This window comes from Excalfactoria chinensis, chromosome 3 (assembly GCF_039878825.1).
Source record: "Excalfactoria chinensis isolate bCotChi1 chromosome 3, bCotChi1.hap2, whole genome shotgun sequence".
Lineage (NCBI taxonomy): Eukaryota > Metazoa > Chordata > Aves > Galliformes > Phasianidae > Excalfactoria > Excalfactoria chinensis.
The window spans coordinates 96,738,393-96,762,314 of record NC_092827.1 but is presented as its reverse complement, the minus strand read 5'-3'; the positions used below and the strand labels follow the sequence as shown (position 1 = coordinate 96,762,314).

Sequence of the window (23,922 nt, the reverse complement as noted above, 5' to 3'; positions counted from 1 at the left end):
CGGTTCTGAAACATGACCAGAAGTGTGCTGATGCTTTGAAACTCAGAACACCATTCCACCAGGACTCTTTAGCAGCTACTTTTTATTAACAAACAAAATCTGAGACATCATTCCGACTTCCAAAAACTCTTTATTAGGGCAGAATCAAAATTAGGATGTTAAATAACCAAGTTTCAACAGTGTATACTTACATAAAATAACACACTTCTTCCCAAGGTATTTACTCATTCTGCAGAATCCAAGTTGGTACAGCAACAAACAACACACCAGGCACAGACATTCATCCACAAGGCAGCCCACTAAGGACAGCCAAAATCAAGTTAGATTTCAGGAGGCAGAGATTCCAGGCAAGTGCACAGAGTTTTAACAATCATTTACTGCAAGGGAAGATTTAGCAGAACCAGAGATCAGAGTAACTGCAACAAAACAGCATTCACACATTCAGCTGCAGCAAGTCCAACCAGCTGTAGATACCTCTATTTCTAAAAGGCTTGCTTCTTCCAAGCTTACGAGAAACAACCCTCCAGGATTAAATTCAAGTAGTCACCAGTGGCTCAGTCCCAAGCCTTCAAAACAGTACTTTTAGACTAAGTATATATTAACAACTTACGAAATAGTTAGAAATTACAGGTAGAAGCTTATGCTTCTTCAAAGCTGTGATATGATGCTGTGGAGAAAGCCCTAAAGACTCCTGTTCCTTAGGTTCTATTCCTGGCCCCACTTTGGGCAAGTTATTTCAGCCCTTTGTGCCTCAGTGTCATCTGTAAGGAGAGGGATAGACATGTGGCCCCTTGCAGGGCCATCTGATCAAACACCAAGACATGATTTCTTCTATTTCTCATTCAAATCCAGGAGCTGCACGTAGCAGAAGGCTCTGCAGCGGACTTTCTGCAACAGCCTGCAACAGTGGCCTCAGCATACTACTTTTTCCTCAAATATTAAGGTAGAACCATGGAAAACACTGTGCTTTCCACCTAATAACAGGTCAGAGATTTAGTGTTTTTTAATGTGCTGATTCTGAACAACCTTAAAGAGATTTAGGCCTTCATTAACAATTTAAAGGCTGTTCCTACTTATCTTCTGTGAGCCCCTTAGAAGTAAACCACAGCCCACCATCCAGTAAAATGTTATTCTAGACTTGTTTTGATCAATACTCACATCCTCGGGCTAAGCAGGGATCATAACAGGCATGTCCAACCTGCAGCCCTCATGCAGCCCAGCAGAGCCTGCAAGGCAGCCACCCCCCACCACCACAGCAGCAGCAGCTCAGCCCAGCCCCAGGCATACACCCATTGCTCAGCAGCAACCAAACATCAGTGCACTATTAACACCGAGCTGAAACCCAGTCATGGAGAGAGCACAATGCTAACCCATACTATGGCAAATAATTTTATGCCTTTTGATGCACTGACAAAACAGTTCTGCAAACAAAACAAAAAACAACAGGCAGCCTTGATTTCTGTTTTGATGGAAGAATTTGAGAATAGGTTTCAAGACTGCAAAAAAAACACAAACAAACCATTCTTGTAAATTCACAACTCCATTTTCATCTGACACAAATACATTTTTCAAATGCAATGCACAGATCTGCAGTCAGATAGCCAACTCAAAAACCTGATTATGTCTCTTTACCCATTTTTTATAAGAGAAATACCCCTCACTTAACAGACATGCCTAGTTCATGCCATCACTTTTGGCAGTAGTACATTTGTGGACAACTATTGTCAAGGACAAAGCACGGAAAAGAGTAAAGCTTCATAAAAATAAACCACCTCCAGTGAGAACCTTGAGAACTCACTAAGAATTGTAACCACTGCCACGGAACCAAACTGATCCATTAGCACAAACACAAGGTCAAACTTCCCATTAGTTTTATGGTTTTAGTTATTCTTTTTCTGTTTGAATAGAAATACCAAAATTCAAAGTAAAATAATGTATTTAAGCGCCAAAAGTATGTCATACAAGTGGTGCTCCGAAAGTAATGCCTCCTGTTTTATTCTTTTGGCCCACAGGGTCAGAAATGGATGGTGGTGGGATGGCAGCAGAGGTCAAACCTTCCCACCAATATCCCATTACTTGTTGCCTCTGTGGGACAGATGGCAGCAAACAGGCAGTCTGACACAATGACACATGACAAGGAAGCCCATAGGGAACAGAGGGGTCACCAAAATTTTCCACTTAAAAACAACTCCTTCATTGACACTTGAATATTTACGGAAATCCAACAGTGGATGTGAGCACATTGAGATGTGCATGGTGCAGTAGCAACAGTAGGACAATTGTATCTGTCATAGCTTCCAAAAAATAAGAGGCATTACTTTCAGAGCAACCTACTGTCCAAGGCATTTACTATTCACTCAGTGGGGCCCAGGCAAGCCAAATGGTGGGACACTTGTGCATTCCAAGATGATTCTGCTGCACATTCAAAGCATTCTCAACACTCTGAAATAGGGGTACTACAGAATGGGTACATAAAAGGAAATAAAATAGCGGTGATTCCTGCAGATCAACGTGGTCATAGAATCTCAAGGTTGGAAAGGACCTACAAGACCACCCAGTCCAACTGTCCTCCCATTACCATTGCTACCACAAGCCACTAAACCGTATCTTGTAGCTCCTCATCCAGATGTCTCCTAAACACTGCCAGGGACAGCAACTCCACCACCTCCCTGGGCAGCTATTCCATTGACCACTCTGAGAACAAGTTTTCCCTTATGCCTAATCTAAACCTCTTCTGTGGCCATTTCCTTGGGGTTTTGCTGACTCAATAGTTTACACTGGCCCAGATGAATTTGTCAGCCATCTCACCATCTTGTTTCTTCTCTATTCTCCACTGAAATTTTAGAAAGTGATTACTTAACTGTATCATCCATTATCTTCACCAGATCTTCAAGGTGCCAGTCTTCTTCCCTTCAGAAATCAGCAGAATCAGAGTTGCTCACTTGTCTCTCTGCATGTCACCCTCACAAATAAATAGGAAACCCTGTAGCAGTATTTACATCACCACTTGTGCTACTTCTGTGAAGCTGCCTCATTAGTTAAGCAGCTCCAACTACTCATAATTAACAACTCACTGGCATCACTAAGCACACTGTGGCATCTATTTCCGCATGCAGAAAGGAAGTTGATCTCTTGGCAGCCAACTCTTCATGTACATAGTGAGAAGATCCATGCTTGAAATTCAGTGCAGATTGGATACACCACAGAACACACCATGCGTCCTTGTGTGGCACAAAGGGGCTTCTTCAAGAAGCTTCACAGCAATAATTAATCCATGAGATTGCCATACGTAAGTTTTTAAGGAACAACTTACAGAATTGAAATTACAGTTGTCACCACAAATAAACAGGATACCTTTAATTCTGTTATGAAGGAAAAAGAATTTAGTTAAGACTGTTCTGCAGAATTTCCATGCTTTCTGATGTCTGTCCTCTTAAAGCACAGCCGAGATTATCAGAAGAGTAATGTCACTATTTTGATAGCCCATGCCTCGTAAGATACAAACAAACACTGCCACACACCAGTTTTACACCAATAATTTATTTAGGAACTTTATACAGTTCATCTTACTCGCATACTTACCATATCGCCCCAAAGAACTTATCACTGTAGACTTCTAGAGATCGTCCTCAATCTTGGCTAAATCAGTAAGACTCCATATTAGAACTGTTCCTGAATAGTCACAACAGTTCCCACCTCCCTCCTCCCCCCCCCAATAATTTTTACTCACTCATACCATTACGTTCTTAACACAAGTTAACAGCTTAAGAAGTCAATTACAAAAGCTGTCTTTATGCCAAAAAATGATTTAGTTTCAAAGTACTTCAAGATCAAGATTTTGACTTCTAAGAAGTCTTGCTCTAGGTCAAGTTCCAAACAATTTTCTTCTAGTATCAGAAGCTTCAGATGAAAATTGCTCTCCATCCATTTTGGCTCTCAAACATCTTTTCAAGAACTTGGACAGTTCTATGAATGTGAAGTACACCACTGAATAATTTCAGGTAACTGAGTCACTAAGAAATCATTTCCTGGACCTTGGAGGAAAAAAGAGACCAACTAGAACAGCTTAACAAAAACAGTCAATTTACTGAAATGATAGAGAAGTCTCTAGACTATGTGAAATTCCTTAACTGCATCACAGCAAGTCAGGCACAGTTCTTGAGTATGGATCATTCTTTTAAGCAGTTTCACAATGCTGTTAAAAGCAGAAAGCACTTTGATAGCTTCACATTCTAACGAGCATCCATCTGCTAGCTTGACAACTGCTACGGCAGATACTGGCCTCAAATAGTGACAGTTCTTCTCCTTTTCTGTGAAGGTCACTTCACACTTAATAAACCTTATCATTCATCCTCCTCTGAGAGGTATGAGAATTCTTTTTCTCCGCCATGAAAAACAATCCTCCACTGTTTTTTCTTCATGGCAAGAAAAGACAAAGTCTAAAAATTATATTCCTTTATGTATGCATTACATTTACACTTGGTTTCTGAACTGATAGGAACTTCAGTCAACTTTAATTATCATTGACTTTAGAAGCACAAATATAAACATCTTTAAATTATGACTTATGTTTTGAGAGAGCAGTCACCTCCTAAGGTTGCACTATATCGTCACATCAGCTTTGAACAACCTTCTGCCTAATGTACTTTTAATTACAAGCATTTGCTTACATTCTACACCAACTAACACAGCAGGTGCTCATTCCAGAGGCCTCAAGTGCTCAGCTTAAAGCAGTACTACACACTGACCAACCTTGACAGCAATAGAAGCAGTCTCTGCAAAGAGAAGGTGCACTCCTCACTGCTTGGATTTCATCATTTTATTAGCAGAACTCTGAAAAGCAAGAAAACACAGTTTGATTCAATCATTCTCCCCTGGTTGCGAGCCACCAACACAACAAACAGAATAAAACAGACACCTCATAGTGTGCCTAAACGTTCAGCCTAAAATAAACAGCATATTGATATACGAGAGAAAGAGTACACAGAGCATGAAACACGCACCCCAAGTGAACAAGTTGCTAACAACTACTCAGGGAACAAGCACTTTGCGGAAGCCAAACTCCCACCCCAGCGCCAAGCACACGCGGGTTACCAAAGCAGGGCATACACGCACCACAAGGCACAACAAGCCGCACCAAGGCACTCGGGCTCCCTCCCCTCACACTCGCGGGTTTCGGGCCCCTCCGAGCTCCTCATCCCGCTGCTCGCCCACCTGTGTGTCCGAAGAGGACCCGACGTGAGCGCTTTGCAGCACTGAGCCGGACCCGGCGGTGGGAGACGGCCCGACCAGGCCCGGGTAGCGCAAGGCTCCCCCCGCTGCCGCAGCAGGCCTCAGCCGCCGCCACAGCCGCCATGGCCGCTCGCCCACAGCGCACCGCTCGGCCCGGCCTCCCCCGCCCGCCCCTTATATCGCGCTCCGCCACCCCACCCCGCGCCGCGCCGCTCGCCCAACCCGCGCCCCATAGAAGCGGCGCGCCGATTGGTCGATCCGCCATCGGCCCGCTGTGTGGGAAGCGGCGATTGGCGGAGCGCGGCCGCCATCGGCTGCCTCCCCGCGAGTGTGTGTCTCCGGCAGTGTCAATGGCTCCTCCTGCCACGGAGCAGCGACGGGCTTGAGACGGGCAGGACCGCGGGGCTCCTTTAAGAGAGGGATTTTCGGGGGGGCTGGGAGGGGGGCGCGGAGCCGACGTCCCCCGCAGGCAGCGCTCGGGAGACCCAGCGGCTCCTCTGCCTCCGAGCGAGCCGGGGAGCGGCGGCGGCGGGACCCGCGCCCGGAGCCCCCTCCTTCCCTTCCCTACTGCCCGCTGCGGCGAAGCGAGGCGGCCGCCCGCGGCTCCCTCCTTCCTCCCGACGAGGCGCCGGGTGCCGGAGGCTTCCCCCCTCCCCTCCCGCCACCCACACGAGTCGGCAAATGAACTCGGTCCGAGCCGCCAACAGGAGACCCAGGCGAGTGTCCAGGCCGCGCCCGGTGCAGCAGCAGCAGGAGAGGAACAACGCCGCCGCCGCCGCCGGGGATCGGGGTAAGCGCGGCGCCGAACGCGGCCTGCGCGGGGCTGGTGGCGGAGCCGGGCCTCGCCGCGGCAGGAAGGGCCCGGGCGGCTTCACCCCTGGCTCCCGCTCAGGCCGCGCTTTGTTTGGCTCGGGCTCTGCCCGGCCCGGGGCCGTCGGGCCCCGCCGAGAGAGAGAGAGAGAGAGAGAGGGAGGGAGGGAGAGAGGGAGGCGGGGGCTCGGCTCGGCCCCGCGCTCCCACGCCCGCCGCTGAAGGGGGGGGGGAAGTGGAGGGAACGATCGCCGCCGGCCCCCCGGGAGGGAGCGGGGCGAGACCCCCCCACACCCCTCCCCCCGTCCCTCGGGGCCGCGCCGCCATCGCCCGGCGGGGGGAGAGCGCCCGGGGGCTGCGGGAGGAGGGGAGCCGGCGCCGGGCACCCCCGGCGGAACGCGGCCCGGCAGTGTTCTGCGCAGTTCGGCGGCGGCGCTTCGGCCGGGGGCGCGAGGCTCGGCGTAGAGGCGGCCGACTGCCGCGTATTTACGGCCGCCCCGCCGGGGCCCCGGGGCGGCCCTGAGGCGGCCGGAGCGGGGCCGCCGTCCCCTCGCGCCTCGGCCCTGCCCGTGGGTCCGCCCGCCCCGCTGAGGCCGGGGCCTAGCGCCGAACGGCGGCGATCCGAGCCCGGGGAAGGGAGAGCACTATTGTCTGAGGGAGGAGGTGGGAGCCCTCCCCTCACGGTGGCCGGGGAGCGGCGGCGAGGGCGATCCCTCGGGCCCGGAGCCTCGGGCAGCGCCGGTGCTGCCGGTGTGCTCGCCGCCTTCCACATTTCCTCCGCATTTATTTATTTATTTGGAGACGAGATGGGGGTGGGATCGCAGGAGACATTTTGCATGGCTTATCTGCCGGATGGGGCTTTCATGTTTCATGCGGCGGCTGTCACGGCTCCCGCACGACGGAGGGGACGGGTCGGCGGTGCGGGTTCAGATGCGCAAATGTCTTCTTAAAATAAAAGAAAGAGCCCCTCATTGTCAGGCGGCCGCCTTTTGTTTGAGTGTCGGGGCTATCGCCTGGAGAACGCGGCGTTGAACCAACGCAGATGCGTCACGATAAATATCTCAGCGCCTCTTCAGCAATCAAAGCGTTTTAATCGAATGAAGTAAATACGATTTAATCTGAGGAAGTATTTTTAATTCTGCGTGCCTCTCCCCTCCCCTTCCTCCCCCCGCCCCCCCCCCCCCCCCCCCCCCCCCCCGCACACATTGGTCAGAGCAAAGAATGTTCCCCAGACCGGAGCGGTGTATGTACCAGAGGATGTGATGTCTTATGCCCAATTATGGGGCTTGTGTAAATCTGACCAAATCTTCCGTAATTATATAATTAAAATGACTTCTCTGCTAAGCTGACATTAAAAAAAAAAAAAAAAAAAGAAAAGCAAGGCACTTCCTCCTCTCAATGATCTCAATGACACACGCTGAAGGTTTTCATCCTTGTTGTTCCATAGGCATAATGCAGGTTTCTCTCAGCCCCCCCGAGTTCACTTTTTATTTTCCACAGATAGAAAATAGGGTTTCTAAAGGCATTCAGAACACCGTGCTCACCCATCAAACGGCGTGATTGTTCGGCTTTACGTTGCGCTACCTCCGTCCCACTGCTCACATGGTACTAATTTGCTACAGATACAGGCAGAAACTTTTCCTGATAAAATAGGAGGCTGCGATTGATTTGCGTTGCTCTGACGTTTTGTGCAATTCTGCATTTAACTTTGTTTTTTTGTTGTTCTCCCATGCGTTGTTACTGCTGTTTACCACTCAGTGGTGGTAACCGTGTGCCAAAATTCCTCTTCCATATGGGTCACCATTGCTCGCTTTTTCCTTCTATATTTGAAGGTCAGTGGCTCTGAGGTCTGACTCCTCAAAAATGCATTACGAGCATTGGGGTCTTTTGTGTTGGATTGATTTACATTTAGAGTCTCTCTGGTCCAGTTCCTGTCCCCATCTTGAAACTCTGGAGGCCTGATCCAGTCGCTCTGGAAGCTGGTGCCAGTTTTACCTGTGACTTTGATGGCTTTGTGCAGGGCTGTAACTGTAAGGGATGACGAATAATGCTGCTAAATTAGAAGCCGATATGCTGGGGTTAGGCTATACCACACAAGTGCTGACTTCTTTTCACCTTTATTCCCAAGCAATGTAGGTCACCTTAAAAAGACTGTAGAAAAGAAGCAGTGCGAGTTATTAGTAAAAGATCTAAATTAAACTCAGATGTAAATGTGGTTAAAAAGATTTTGTTAGATAATGCGAGTGTGTTTGTGATTAAATGAAAAGTATTTTTTGCTATAATTAATTCCTCCTTCATATCTGTAAGGAGGAGCTTATAAATACCTTGGAACAGAATTTGTAATGTAGCGCATGGTTAATCTTTGGAACTTGTTGTTGTTTCATGTCAGTAAAGCAGATTGCTCAGTAGAGCGTGTGCTAGATCCAGAACTTTATTTATTATTTGATGCTGCACAAGTGTTTTGCAACTGTGCAACAGCTGCCAAATTTTCACCATTGGTTAAAAACTGAGTGTTCCAGCTCCTGTTATTAACACATTGCTAGGGAAAAAGGCTTTAAAAATCCTCCACCGAGAGTTCTCTGGCAAGGTTTAAAATAATATAATGCTGTGTTTTATCATTCAAGGTTATTCTGTATATGTAGTACAAACGATCTAATTAGCGTATATTCATACTGTTACGCATTGATAAGTAATGATTTGGCGCCTTTATTCTGATTGCAGTGGGGTAAGGACATCATAAATGCATAAGGATAATAATTTTTCTCCCCTAACCTTTCTGTGTTGTATAGCCAAGATAAGATGTCATCGGGATATTCTTCCCAAGATGTTTTGCCTTATGTTCCACTGTTCACACCTCCCTCCATCTAAATTAGCCCCTCTGGCTCCTCTCTGCTTCTTCTTCTTTACCTTCTCCCTGCTGATCTTTCCCCAGGCACCATTGGGGCTGCCAATGGTTTGGTCAGTGGGGCTGGAATTCTGCACAGAGAATCCACTATCGATGGATCCTTTGCTTTTATTTAGGACAATGGTCTGACCAAAGGGAACCCTGCACTGGGTGATGTCTGTGTTTAAATATCCCCATGTTTGCTTGTAGTGCCTTTTTGTTTGTTTGTTTATTTATTATAAATAACAATAATCTTGAGGGTGTAGGCTTAGTTACACTTTCAGAAAGAAAACAACTAAAGACACTAATAATAAATAATAATAATAATAAAAGAGCCAGAATGCAGCTACACTTAACCAGAAAGCTACAGCATTCAATAGTTTGTTTTCTCTTGTTTCTGACCTTCTCAGAATGAGAAATCCATGAGTGCGTGTGTGTTTCTTTGTAACATCAGCGCAGTGCTGGATATGGTACTAATGAGGCTCTGAGATTTATGTCCAGCATTAAGTGTTTTCAGGATTGTGTCTTGCATGTTGTTAAGTACCACGTGTGCAGTGCCATGGCAGCTGGGGCTACCGAGCTCCTGCTTCTTTCTTCTATATTGTGTTGGTGTCCATGTGAGGAGGCAGTGAGCAGGCTCAGTGCTAGCTGTGCCAGCAAGCTACTCCTTTTTGCCTTTCACAGGTGTATTTTTGGCAGGAGCTGCCGGTAGAAGGGAAGGGACAATGCTGAATGCTTGTGGGTGTGGTGGGACCGTGGCTGCTCTGATTTAGGTTGGGTTGAGTTAGGTCAGTGCTTATGGAGTTGGCGCATATGGAGCGCAGCCCATGCACCTACCTTACAAGTTGGCTTTTCCTAAATTTTTTAAATGCTTTTCTTTCCCTCCTTGGTGTATTTTCCAAAGAAAACAAGACTTGTACACCCGTGCAATCTGTCTGTCACTCCGCAGCTTCTGAACTTATTAGCTGATTGCAACCGGATTTAACAAAGGAGTGTGAAGTTCTTAACTTTTGTGGAAATAGGCGGCTGGGCAGAGGGAGAAGACAATGAGGGAGAGACACTTATAACTTACACTTTAGGCCCATGCCAAGAAGCAACAGCCAGCTGGCCTGTCAGCACACAAGGTAATTGAATTAGTCATTTGTCTGCATAGGGGACACGAATGCTGGAAGTACTGGGAGAAAGAGTGGGTTAGGCTGTGTAAGGCACAGACATGTAGAAACTAAGCTCCGATAGATCTCTTGCTCACCCAGCTTGAATTTTGTAATGTCAAGATAAATATCTCAGGAAACTTAGGGAGTCTTTCTTTGGGCCTGTTTCCAATGCGTGTACGTATGTGCGTGCACAATTATTTTTTAGTTCTTTAATACATACACCAAAGGGGATATATTGGTGCATGCTGGGCTGTAGCAGTAAAGGCATTAAATGACTCCTATTCTAAGGCAGATGCAGACATGTATTAAAATAACTAAATTGATTCCAGTTTTTTTAGGATCATCCCTAATGGCAAGAAGTCAAGAAGTCAGCATCAGTTGCTCCAGGTGGAAAGAAATCTAATACAGGTTTTTCCATATTCTTTGAAGGAGAATCTTAGGCTGTGAGAAGATGTGTTGAGGTATGGATATGTTTTTTGCAGTGGAAAGCCCCCAAAGTCTGCCTTTCAGATAAAAAATGAGAATTTATCAACTCGGTACTGAAACATTACTGCTCTTCCACAAATCCTGATCCTGATCCTGCATCATGCATGTGAAGGAGTTGTGCTCTTCTACTGTTGTCCTTCTTGTGGGACAAGCGCCTAAATTTAGGCTAAAGCTTTTCTCATTTCTGGAAAGATCAAGTATATTTCTTGCTGGTAACAGTGCTGGTTGCCCCTAGTTTTGCTATATCTTGGTCATTCATAGGAATACCAACAACTGTTAAAGTTCCCCAGATATAGCAAGTCTTTTTGAAGTTTGTTTCTAAGCTACAAAGTCTTGGCCTCGATGGTAAAGTAACCCATGTCTCCTCCATGGGTCTGTTCAATAGCTTTCTGTTGGGAGGAAGGTCACACTCTGTGTCCCTTTCCTGCTTCCTGGGAGCTTCTCAGTGGCAGAGCGCACCACAGCTGTGTGTCGTGCTTTTATTGCAGGACGTTAGGCATAATAAACATGATGGGCACGTCGAGCTTCCAGCTTGCTTCTCCTAGCAGCTTCCTCACCAGCACTGTGAGGCTGGGGTGTCCAACAAGTGCTGATGTGCAATATATGCTCATTGCGCTTGCACACTGGTATGGATAAGGGGAGGTGAGGGGTTGTCACTGCAGCAGAACAGCTCCTTTGGTCACCACTGCTCTGCCTTGCTTCTACAAGGGAGGTTGCTGGGAGCAAGCGTGCTCCAGGTGTGTCACAATGTGGGTCACCTATGGCACAGCTTAAACTTCCTTCAGCAGTTCCTTCAACTGCTTGATCTGCTGTACAGAGGAGGTGGTATGTTTCTCTAGGCTGCCCTGAAGTACACAGATTCAACGTGTTCAGCACTGTGTCGTAACAACAGTTAAGGAAGGTAAATGGGAACTGTGTCAATAATAAGTCAGGGAGACGTGACTGAGGAATTAAAAGATTGGAAATTTGCTTTCAGTTGATTTTGTCATTACTTCATCTTCTTGTGTTTGCTTATTGTTTAGTACTTGTGTTTGGTTTTTTGCTTATGTGTTGTTCCTCTGTTGAATGCTTGAAAAGGAAGATGCCCTTGCTAATTTTTATTGCTGTTCGTACTGTTATTATCTGGATATATCCTGAAGTTTTAATTTGAGTTCTTTGCTTCTTGAGGAGCTGAGCTGCTGGGAAGGAAAAAAGTAATCTAAACTATGTAGTGAAACTACAGAACACCTATCAAAATTCTATCTGTATGATTCTGTCATTAGAGAGCTGTTTTAAAGTGATTCAAAAGAGGAAATCCAGGCCTTGCTCTAAGTTCTGGCGTGAAGAAGACACTATGTAGGTACCCTGTATGATCTTAATTTTGCTACTGAGTAGGAAGTTGAGTGAGCTTTGTGAAGGAGGTTAAAATCTGGCTTTGGGGTACTTCTAGAAAGGTAACTCGCATAGCGGTTTTTGTGGCTCTGAATAAATGAGGCTTACTGGAATATTGCTCCCTGCTCTTAAAATGTTACGTTGTTCATCCTTTCTTTGCAGCTGGTTGGACACAATCAACAAATAACCACTTGCAAAGCATTTGGCTCTTTCGGTGGGCTTTTAAGGACTACTTCTGTTCTCTGAGGTATTTCATTTAGCTGCGTTCGGACAAGATAGCTCAGTTATTTTAGAACCTGGTTGCTAGAGGGAAAGATTATCCCACCATTCCTGCTTCTGAACACTTGTTTTTATCCCCTGCCTTGTACTGGCACTTGCCAGTGGAAATGAGAGGAAGGGAGCAGGGTTGCTGTGTGATGTCACAGCTCACTGTCACATTGGCTTGCATGGGAGATGGTGATCCTATGCAGCGCGAGGTGATAGTCCTATCCCTGTGGTAAGAACTGTGGAAATGGCACTGTGGTTTTGTTCTAAGATATGCGCTATTATACATATAACAAAACCAAAATACAAGTTACTGGTAATTGTAATAGAGACCTGCAGTTTGCGCTCTGTTGCTGGACTCATTTGACCCCCTCCTATTGTCTTAAATTGGGGAGTTGAGGCATGGGTTTACTCTACAGGCGCTACCTGGTTCATAGCTTCCTTCCCGTTCTCCTTCCCCTTCCCTAGCTTTTATTGCCAAGTATGATGCTATACAGAATGGAATATCCTTTGGTTGGTTGAGGTCAGCTGCCATGGTCTCCACCTCTTGAGCAGCCTCCTCCTCCTGGCTCTGGGGGGTCCGTGAGTACCTGGTGCTATGCCAGTGCTGCTCAGCCATAACCAAGCCATCACTGTGCTGTCTGTGCAGAGCACAGTGCTATGTGGGGAAAGCTCACTCCATCTCAGCCAGACCCAAGCATCAGTCTTGTGTTTACATTTGTAACAGTGTCTTTCTTCTTTTTTTTTCAGTCCTGACTGACTTCATGTGTGCCTGGATTGATTCTGTTCCTTAATGATTGTGGATTTTAAAAATGAACTGTACCTCATATCAGATATTGCTCTTGGGCTGGGAGAGTCATGGGAATGGCTGGAAAGTATTGAGATGGAGGGCAGGAGGTCTTTGAGCCGTGGGCTGCTGGAAGGATAGTCTTCTAGTTCCTGAAAGCTGTACAGGGAAACAAGCATTCTTGAGGATGAGGTTAGGAAGCATATTCTTCTACTGTGAATTACCATTACAAGGCACAGTGAACAACCTTAATTGGAATTACTGCACTTGCCTTGAATAACCACTGTCCAGACCAACAAAGAGCTGATCTTGCAGTCTCGTGATCATCATGCTGTGTGCATGCTTTTACACCAAGGGGTTGGTTAGCATGAATAGGTCATGTTACAGTAAGTATTTCCTTTTGGTCATCCCAGTTTGTATTGTTTGGAAACAGCCTGCTTGCCTTAAGAACTCTGATCTGTGGGTCCTATTCCGTTGTATATTTTCAGTTTATACATTCAGAAGCAAAAGTTACAGAGTTCAGTCTCTGCTTTCTGAATAAGGCTGATCTGTAACTCTGCAGCCAGTCTAAATTTCAAGCTATCTTTGTATTTGGACAGGTTATTGCAGGATGACAGGTTACCATATGTCAGCTGATCTGTGGTATCTGATGCACCGTAATTGTTCATGTGTACGCTCTTAGCCTGTGGCAAATGGAAGGTAATTTGAGTTAGCTTGACCCTCTTTCATTACGCTCTTTCAAGGCACTCCCTTTTCCACGCGGATTGTTAAACCTGCTGGAGTGCCTTGGCTAAAAAAATAGTCCAGTTTCTATCTCCAAGCTAGTTGTGTGTATCTGTGCAGTAGCGAGATGAGGGCTTTCCCATCTTTTGTTGTATTGTTGCTGTTTTGAGACAGTGCTTGTTGAAGGAATTGTTACTACTCAGATATTACCCTGAAAATCAATCAGATGTTGTTAATTACTAGGTGTGTTTTTCTTTTGGGGAAACTTACGAAAGCTTTATGAGCACATTTTAAAACACTGTGATGCATGGGTTGTTTTGCTGTATCTCAGTATACTTGTATTTGCAGAGGTAGGTTTTACTTTGACTTCTTTTAGAAGACGGTTGGTAATTGCAATCATTCCAATACTGCTGCAGGGCTGCTTTTTGCATGTTCTGATTCAAAGTTCACTGAAGTTCTGGCTGTTTGGGAGGTTATCACTGACCACAAAATGGCACCTGACTTCAGTCTGAATTGGCATGAAAGGTAAAACAATCAACTTTTTTCTCAGTGCTTAGCTGTTATATGAACATTGAGTTTGCAGCAATAAATACATAGCCATCCAACCTGCTTCATCAGTAATTATGAAGAATACAAAATACTATTGGAACATGCATGAGCCAAAATGCTTCTCAGTTGTTAGGCATTTTCTCCTTCTCTCCCAGGCAAATCCCATCAGTTAACTACTGCACTGCTGACCCTACATGTAATGTATATTTCAAACGAAGCTTCCTCCGCACTTCTCATTGCTGTCTGGTCGGTGAGAGTTTCTGAAGGGATACGAGGTAAAAGGTGCAGTTGCCAAGGGCTTCTATTTTTTTCCTTGCCCTTGGGGGAAATGAGCAGAAAAGTGCAACTCTTGACTTGGGGTTCAGTCTTCTGAAGATGCAGTAGGTGTTGGTGCTGGGCAAAGTCCTCTGGGAGACAAATAGTTGTGAAGGTGATCTATCAACGTAACTTCAGAGTAGGCTGTGGTTGATTACAGCAGTTTCATACTGCAGGAGTACAACAACACTTCTGTTACAGTCATTTTAACGTGCAAAAAACTGAATTGTTTTACTAAGAACTGAAGACAAAATGGATGCTTTTTGGCTAAGTATTTTGTGATTACTATGAAAGAAAAGGACTTAAGATTCCCCAACAGGCCATCAGTTTGAACTGTATGTAGTAACCATATATTTGCTGTTTCCTTTTCTCAGTGTCATTTCGAAGGTGACTGGACAGCAGCTTTAGCTGGCTGTAAGACTTTGTCAAGGTGGGACTCTTCAGTTTTCTCTGAAGGTAGTGAGATTTGTGACCATCTTCCTTCTGGAGAAATGTTCTGTGTCTTTACCTCAAACAGTTATTCAAGATCAGTTATTCAAAATAAACCAGAGTTTACTCTGGAATTTCACTTGCACTGTTATCTAACCTGTAGTGACTCTGACTGTCCCTGTTGAGATTGCTGATAGCGGCAGAAGATGGCTGAGCTCCAGGAAGCTGCAGAGCTGAAGGTCTCTAAGGTGGCTGCAGTAAGTGCAAATAAGTGCAAATGAGTAGTGTGTGTTCCATTACAGAACAGCCATTTGGTTCTGATCCATTTGGTGCTTCCTCTCCTGCTCCATTCTTAACTCTGCAAAGGTGTGTTGTAATGGGGCCTTTAAGGCATATGCTTCAGGGCACTGCTGAGAGAATGTCCCTCAATGCAAATCGAGGAGCTGTTTGGCTAGCTGAACATCAGTGAGAAGGCAGGAAATGAATGGCATGAGCTACTGTTGTGGTCTGGATGGTTAGAAGAGAAATTCGTTTGACTGTGATAAAGGACAATAGCTGAATGGCTTCAGGTGGCCTTCAGTGATGAGTTTGGACCCCTTTGTGTCTTGCCAAACTCCTTAGTATCAGCAGCTGCTGATGAATAATCTGTTAATACACTTGATGGTATCAGCGTGGGTGTTTGCTGTGGTCAAATTTTACCATAAATTAAAAGATCCCAGCTAGGTTCTGTGAGTGCCCAATGAATTCTGTTCTGGAGATAAAGTCATCGTAATACATGCCACTCTGCTGCAGCATTTCCTGCCTTGTCTGAGTGACTGTTGACAGTCTGAGCTTGGATCAGACTCATTTTTAATGTGAACAGGAAATAATGCTTTTTGACGACTCATCTAAACCTATTTTTCTTTCTTAAATGGAGCAGAAGAGGTTAAAAATGAAAAGTTACATACAGAAGAAACTCAATATATATCTTCAAGCGAAAATACAGTGGCCATGTTGGTGAAAGAAGCACTTTATAATCTGGGGAATTCTTTAGTATCGCTCTTAACTTTAGCTTCCATAATTGGAATGAAAATAAAAAGCAGTTGTGAAGGAAATGTTAACTTGTGAAAATCTGGGAAACGTGGCAAAAATAAAAATGGGAAAATACGTTTAACCAATTTTATTTGACGTTTTCAATATTGATACGATGTATCAGTCCAGTCCATTTTTTATTTTGCATTCGCTTCGTGTTTTTTTCTGTCTTGTTTTCTGGACTATTTTTTCCAATAAATCAGAGATTTGAGCATACACTGTGCTGTGGGCTGCTTCAGCGCCACTTCATATAGTGGAAGTTAAGAATAGATTGTGTGTGGCAAAATCGTGATTTTTAAGTGTTTGAAAGATGCACCAAGCAGTACCTGCCATCCGCTCATGCTTTAGGAATGGATTAATTATCATCTTTCTGGTCAGACTGTGACAGACTGCATAGCTTGCATCATTTATTTCTGTCTCCTTAATGCCCGAGATCATAAAGAGCACTATGAGCTGCCAGTGTATCTTTTCATATGCAAAACCTGAAGCATTATACAATCAGATGAGTAGTGGCTGAAACACTTAGTGAGTTGGCACAATGATTTTCAGACTCAATATACTTTGGATGCTGCCCTCTTGATTGCCCTTAGCGGCAAGGTTGGACCTCCAGCATTGGCAAACAACAGACACAGCCCACCAAAGCATGGCTCTAAGGGTTGGGGAGGGCAGACTTTTTCAACTTTTCATGTAACTTGAGTGGTGGAAGTAATTGCTGCTTTCATGATGAACAAGTTTTAAGTAGTAGGAAGATACTGGAGATTTCATCTGTGTCAGTATCCTTGTGACGTTCCACTGCCAGTGCAGTCAGTAAAATTATGCATACGTCTGGGGTGTTAAACGTTGGCTAAGATTTTTCTTACTGCTTGCTTATAGTGTCCTGTTGGGAAAGAGGATAATGTTGGCAGTAATAAAAGATACTGTGTGTGCATTATGGTGGCTGGGGAGCTGCTCGAGTCTGGTTACTTTATCTTTCCTAAGATTTATGGGATATAAAGAAGGTGTCTGTCTTGTTTTGTTGCCTCCCCTGGACCCCAGTTCTATACTGTTGCAGAAGAGGCCAAACATGTTTCAGCAAACTAATTCTTTTTTCATTTTTGATTACAGGACTTCAGTTTTTAATGCCCGTAGCTTCTGAAATCAAAATGCATTTTGAGGAGGAGAGAAGACGGTATAGATCAGAATATCAAAATCACAGAGGATAGCAGCATCCAAAAAATCCTGCTGGCACTGCTCTTGTGGATCAGTTTAATGTGATCCTTTTTTAATAAATACGCATAGGGGATCCATTTCCTAAATTTCATCCCAAGGCATTTCTTTCTCCACCCGCAAATCAGATCTCTTTTGTATGTGTGTAGGCAAAATTCTGAAGCATCCCTCTGTCTGAACCTAGCTGGTCGTCTCCCTATGTAGATGAAGATTTCTTGCAGTGAGAGCCTTAATGTGATCATTAGGGAGTTCAAACTAAGTAACAAGTTGGCCTTTCTTTCCTCTTAGAGTTGAGAGTCGTTCGTGTATTTGTACATATTCAACTCTTTCTGAAAAGCAGGAGGAGTGATTCAGTGGTGATTTCCTTTCGGTAGTTCCAGTAGTAGTAATGCAGTAGATGGAGTTAGGATAAGGGATAGTTCCTAGTCCAGAATATTCCTGACTCCTCACAGAAGATTTTTTCGTAAGTAAATTCCTAGAGTATACAAAAAGGAACTGTTCAGGGATTCAATGTGGGTTAATGTTTCTTATAACCGCTGTAAAAAAAGGGGTGGGATAATTACGACCTCCTGTAATTTCAGGTAGAGGTAAGAAATCACCTTGTTTTACTGATTTGGATGTTGGTTATGTCTTGTTCGTAGTCTTCCAGTTGCTCTGAAGCTCCCATCATTAGATGCCTGTGAGGTAATGAAGCACCACTGCTCTGACTTCAGCAGTAGAAAGCACAAGCAGTAAGAGATGTCCCAAATTGCCCGGAGTCACCGGGGAAGTCTGTAGGCACGGCCTCATTGGCTTAAGCAGTCTGATTCAGAACGCCACCAAAAGGAATTTGGTGCTTTGCTTCTGCTTTCCTTCCTTCGTGGATTGTAGTGCCAGTGCATCTGTATGGACGCTTTATGTTCTGTATGGGAGCTGGTGGGAAAAGGCCTGTTCTGTCTTTTCTGGCAGCAGCGTAGTCCTAAACTGGTTTCCTTTGATTTTGCATCGCATCCTTGGCAAAACCCGATACTGAGCTTCATGCTTAAAGGCTCTTGTAGTTGGTACTGTAGTTTGGAACCTACGCTGCTTCTCTTGGTTCAGTACCTGTCTTGTTTTAGTGCTCAGCTTGTCCCAGGATAAAAAAATCAGATGGTTGAGTGGGGGTTGTTGCTCTTGGTGATTTGTCCCATTCCCAGCTGATCCCTCTTCAAGGCGAGGATCACTGAACGGCTCCAGATCTGTTCGTAATGATGCTTTGATCTTTCAGGGCAGCATATTAAGGTAAGGGGGGATTGCAGTTGGGTTGTTTAATTATGCTAGGCTGAAACCTGGAGCTGCTCTTGAATTGCCAGGAGCTGTATGGCCATCTGTCATTGGGGTAACAACTTGTATTTGAAGGGGCAGCTGGCAGGATTGAGGCTTGCTTCAGCTGGCAGACTATTTTAATTTGCCACTACGTGTCAGTCAGAGCCCTTGTTTGTGAGTAAGGAAGAGAGTAGGGGTTGCCTTAATTGTTTGTGCAATTAATTTAAAATCCCAAGAGGAAAAGTGGGCATTTCTGCGAGAATAAATTACATTCATATAATGTGCATTCTGTCTTCTTACAGGCTGCTTTTTTGCAGTTTTAAGATGTAACAATCATGACAGTTGTCAAAGGCATAGGTGTATTTCTGGGCACACTGAGCCTTGCATATGGTGCAAGAAAATTGTATTCTTACTGAAAGTGTTATTTGTGAAAGCACAAAGAGTGAAGGAAATACATTCAGACTCAACCTAGAGAAAGCATCTGGTGAAAAATTCAGACGTTGAGATTTTGCACTAGTTCTTAAGATAACTGCTTCTGATAGGGTTTTTATAGGTAGGTAAGCCCTAAGTAAGGGCGTGTGCCCTCTTAATGGTGCTAATCAGGGTTGGACATGTTGCTGTGGATGGAGAGGAAGAAGCACTGATGACTTCACTTGATCTGAGAAAAACTGGATGGCTTACGAAGGGTAACCGATGCACAAGAGATAACTGGAAAACACTTCTCCACTTCTCCCCGCTTTTCTAGCATGTCCAACAGAGGACACGTCTATTAAAGGGAATGCATCTAATGTTTTTCACCAGCACAAAGTCAACGTACATTTTGTAGGTCTCACAATGCATCTCAGAGTTGACTGTGAGTTTACAGTGACTAGAAATAATTGGTAGGGCCCACGGGCTGTGTGTGGAGCCTTCCAAACACACAGTAGGACATGTCTGGAGCACCTCCTCTTTGGTGCGTGTAACTCAGGGAACAAACAGTCTGGAATCAAACCTTTTGTACAGCTGTCCACCTGAATCACGTCATTTGGTAGGCAAAAGCAAATTTTTGATGACTTTTTTTTGTTTCTTTCAGGTGTAGTGGAAGCATTTGTCTTGAATGGTTGCCTCAAGAATGTCCAGGAAATGAAATTCAATTCTGTATTTTTCAATCTGAAAAAAACCCCAAAAATATGGTTGATATTTAAAAACAAGACAACATGATAGTGAACTGAAGAAAAATGGCAGTTGTAATTACTTTATTACTGGAAAAGTTAGCAATAAACAATTCTTTCCCCATACTGGCAAAATTTAGTTCAGTTCTGCTTTCAAAATGATTTTTGGTCTAATTGCTTCTGATAAATTACTCACCAGATGTATAGGCCAGCTTTTCAGGTCCTCACATCCATGAGCTTAGTTGCCTTGAATCTGATCTTTGTATTCTCATACCATGATCTCTGAAAGATGTATTACCAACAGTTTTGTTGGCAAGCATGCTGTCATGTATGAGGCTGTCCCTCTGAGTGGGGCAGGGAAGAGGAAAAGCTGTGGAGTCCTGGTGTATTAGTATGGATTTTAAATGGCATTTAACTTCTGTTTTATGTGCTGGCTTCTTGTCTCTGTCATTTATGGTGATGAGTGAGGAGAATTTGGTGATGGCACAACTCTTTTTCTTTCCCCTCTTTTCATCCCTAGTCTTTTCTTTCCTGGGAATTTGGAGCTATTCAGTCTTTACAGTGAGCACAAGTTCACAGCAGGGCTTCACTTTGTAGAAGATGAAAAATTCATTTTGAACTGTTCTTTACTCAAGCATCTGCAGTTCTGTGTTTGTCTGCTAAGGGCACAAAAAAAAAGGTTTTCTGTTTTGTTTTTGCTCTGTGTTTGTGCTGGTGATTTTTGTTTCTGCATTGATTCTAGATGTCTTTAGCTTTGTATGATTCTCTTCCATGCTAGCCACTTTCATAGAATCACAGGGTGGTTTGGGTTGGAGATGACCCTGAAGCTCACCCAGCCCCAACTCATACCATGGGCAGGGCTGCCCCCCAGCAGCTTGGGCTGCCCAGAGTCCATCCAGCCCAGACTTGGGCACCTTCAGGGATGGGGCACACACGGCTCTGGGCAGCAGTGCCAGGGCCTCGCCAACCTCTGAGTAAAGAATTTCTTCCCAACATCTAATATAGATCTCTTCTATTTTAAAGCCATTCTATCTTGTCCTATTCACTATCAGATTATGTAAAAAAATCAGTCTTCCTCCTGTTTATAAGCTGTCTTTGAGTACTGGAAGGCCACGGTGAGGTCAGCCCGGAGCTGAACAAGCCCAGATCCCTCAACTTTTCTTCATAGGACGGATGTTCCAGCCCTCTGAACATGGGCAGTGGCCTACTCTGGACCTGCTTCAACAGCTCCACATCCTTCACAGCCCCAGGCCTGGATACAGACTCCAGATGGGTCTCAGGAGAACAGAGCAGAGAGGAAAATCACCTCTCCCTGCTGCCATCCCTCTTTGGATGATGCCCAGGATATAGTTGAGCTTCTGGGCTACAGATGCACACTGCTAACTCACTTTCATTGCTGAAGGTTTTCAGGTCTGTAGCCACAGTCCATTGCTTCCTTTTTGCTAAAGGAAAGCTACTCTCCTTTATGTTTTGTTTTGTAAAGAACACAAAAGATAGTTTTAAAAGGCTTTCTTTAGATTAAAGATCTACCTTAAAAATTTGGGTGCAGTACCTCTTGAGTGTGAAATGTAATTAACACATTCTTCAAATCCTGTTAGCTCACAGCTTTTCACCTATTTTTTCGTAGGAATGCAGACATTTTCTAATCCATGGCACCACCATAGAGCAAACGATTCTAACAGAATACAGTTGCTAAAAAGTAGTGAGTTTCTGGTCTTTTCCCTCACTGCTGCCCCAGGTCTTGTTAGTGTAGTACTGTTTTGTGCATGCTAGTTTATATGTATACAACAGTTTACTGCCTGGCAGTAAAGCTAGTCTGAGCTCTAAATATAACATTCCCTCTCCAAATCTACATGGTTATAAATGTTTAATTGTTTTGTGTGGGTTTTTTTCCACTTTGCTCACTGCTTTTAACTGGTGCATTTAATCCAGAAAATGTTGAATATGTTATTGTTACATGCTTTTCTTTGTACCAGATAGGACCTCCAATACACGTGAATTGCTGCTGTGTATATTTAATTAGAAGTAATGGATATACATTGCTGAAAGGAACCATCAGCCACCTCCCTATATGCACAACCTAAAGTTACTACTAGTGCTAAATCTGGTGGTTGTAACCAGGCTTAAGGACTATTTTTATGTTATCTTGAAGCATTTCTTAAGCTCTTTGTCTGCATATGTACCTTTTCTATTTAGTGTGGACTGCTGTATTGCCTACAAATCAGTAAAGGCTTTAGCATGATGTATAGCTTCTACTTAGCACCAGCAGAGCTTGGTTGGGCGAGGAAGCTGATGACAGGGAGAAGGTGTGAATAATAGTTTCTTCAGCTGAAACTAGAGCAAACGTTCCCATAAAATGGGGGTTGATACATGTATACAGAGTAATTCCTTATCCTGACCCCCTATTAAGGAGAACAGGGGAGAACTTCCTTAACAAGATTTTATTTTTAATTGCTGTCTGATGTATTTTTAATTACTGTACCCTAAACTCTGGCTACTTTTTTTTCCAGTTTCCAACTTAGAGCAGAGTACTCGTGCAAGACATCATTAAGTCACTCCTCCATAGGAGAGTGTCACGTAACTCATATTGCTGGTGGATTCCTTTCAGTGCTCTGGGCTTCTGCATCATCTGCCATCCCCTCATGCAGTAACTTTCATTGCTATTATTGTTGGCTGTGTTGTAGCTGTCTTATGGTATATGGTGTATTGCTACTCTGATAATAAAAAGCAGGTAGCTATTTTTGACTATTCTGTGTATGTCAGGCAGGAGAACTTCTGGGCAAAAGAAAGGGCTTTTTTCCTGCTGTGTCTGAAGAGACCAGGCTATGAGCGGAAGGGGATGCAGGCTTGTACTTCAGTGGTTAGGAATGGCAGGGTTAGAGGACAACCAAGTGTAAGTAAGTGTCCTTACTCAGCATGGATGCCCTTCAGACTCTTCTGGGCCTTAAAACAGAGCTGCTTGAATGCAGGCATTTCAGCCTCACTTAGAGAAGTCTGCTTTGTGGTCAAAACACAGGGGCTTGTTGGGCGCACTCCCAATGGAGATTTGAAGGGAACTTGAAGAGGAAAAAGCAGCGAAGATATCTGCAGTGTTTTGTATTGTTACTGGTAAGTGTGTGAAGGATAAGTGTACTAAGCTTCTGTGAGTAGGAATGGAAGGCAGCGAGTCTTGGAAACTAATGGATATACTCTAGCATTTTTTGCTTCTCTGCCTGAATTATCAGAAAGGCAAGTCCTGGTTGAAGAGGTAGCATATGCCGAAGGACTGTGCCATGAAGTCTTCAGGCTATTAGTGCCTTATGACTTAAACTTTTAACAAATATTTGGGGATAACAACTGCAGCGGGTCAGTTTGTGTACAGGTTAATGCACACTGGAATCCGCTTTTGCTGCCCTTTTTTCTTTTCCCTCTGCAAGTCACTGAAACTCAAACTTAACAGACATTTTGTGTTAGATCATCTTATGTGTATTAATAGATTTCTAGTGGTAAATGTTTTTTCCATATAATTGAAATCTAATAACAGCAGATTTCAAAAACAAATAACACCCTTCTCACAGCTTTCTGTTACAGTGTGTGAAGATGAGGTAAGCAAGAAATGAAGGAAGTTTATCAACAGGAAAATGGTGGTGTGGAATTCTTTGTTATTCATACTTGGGGGGGGGTGAGAACAAAAAAAAATGACCTGGAAAGGGATTTACAGCTCTTGTGGAATTAATGCTAGCCATCTCTCCTTAACAGAGGTAGCAAGTTTTTCCTACCAAGATACTTCTTTGAGCTTCGAAATGAAAAACCCAATAACCAGCTAACCATAAGACAGCTAACTCACTTGGTGTACTTATAACACCTGGACAGATGTTGATACATGGAGGGAAAAGATTCCTGTAGAAAACTTCTGGATTAATTCAGAGTGGTGAGACCTGTTAGATTGTGAAAGCTAATATTTTGAAGATTTATCCTTAAAATCAGTTCCAATAGCTATTCCACATAGAAAAGTTACATCTGAACTAATGTTACTTGAATAAATGTGCTGATATTTTTACTGTTTATTTGTTTACTGTTATGGAATAGAAACAGTTTTTTTTAAAGTTAATATTACTTGTGAATAAACATCTTGAGAATTCAAGCTGACAGAATACATTTTGAGTCAATTTTTATTGACTGTGTTAGGCATGAGTATATCAAGGATGTCTAATATTCTGTGTTGTC

The 23,922-nt window shown here is 44.1% G+C and overlaps 1 protein-coding gene and 1 long non-coding RNA gene across 4 annotated transcripts in view; one reads left to right on the top strand and one right to left on the bottom strand.

Moving 5' to 3' along the window:
* Positions 1-5,394, bottom strand: part of LOC140249851 (uncharacterized) — a 30,798-nt gene extending 25,404 nt beyond the window's left edge. For both annotated transcript variants that reach the window (XR_011903086.1, XR_011903087.1), the window contains exons 1-2: positions 5,215-5,394; positions 4,753-4,833 (exon numbers count right to left, since the gene is read on the bottom strand). This is a non-coding gene — a long non-coding RNA (uncharacterized lncRNA). The remainder of the gene's footprint in view (positions 1-4,752; positions 4,834-5,214) is intronic.
* Positions 5,395-5,650: 256 nt separating this feature from the next.
* Positions 5,651-23,922, top strand: part of FBXO11 (F-box protein 11) — a 62,052-nt gene continuing 43,780 nt past the window's right edge. Inside the window, exon 1 of one of the 2 annotated variants that reach the window (XM_072330796.1) lies at positions 5,651-6,022. In XM_072330796.1, the coding sequence (XP_072186897.1) occupies positions 5,914-6,022 (109 nt within the window). In that variant the 5' untranslated portion in view covers positions 5,651-5,913. The remainder of the gene's footprint in view (positions 6,023-23,922) is intronic. The other variant, XM_072330795.1, reaches the window with a different exon arrangement.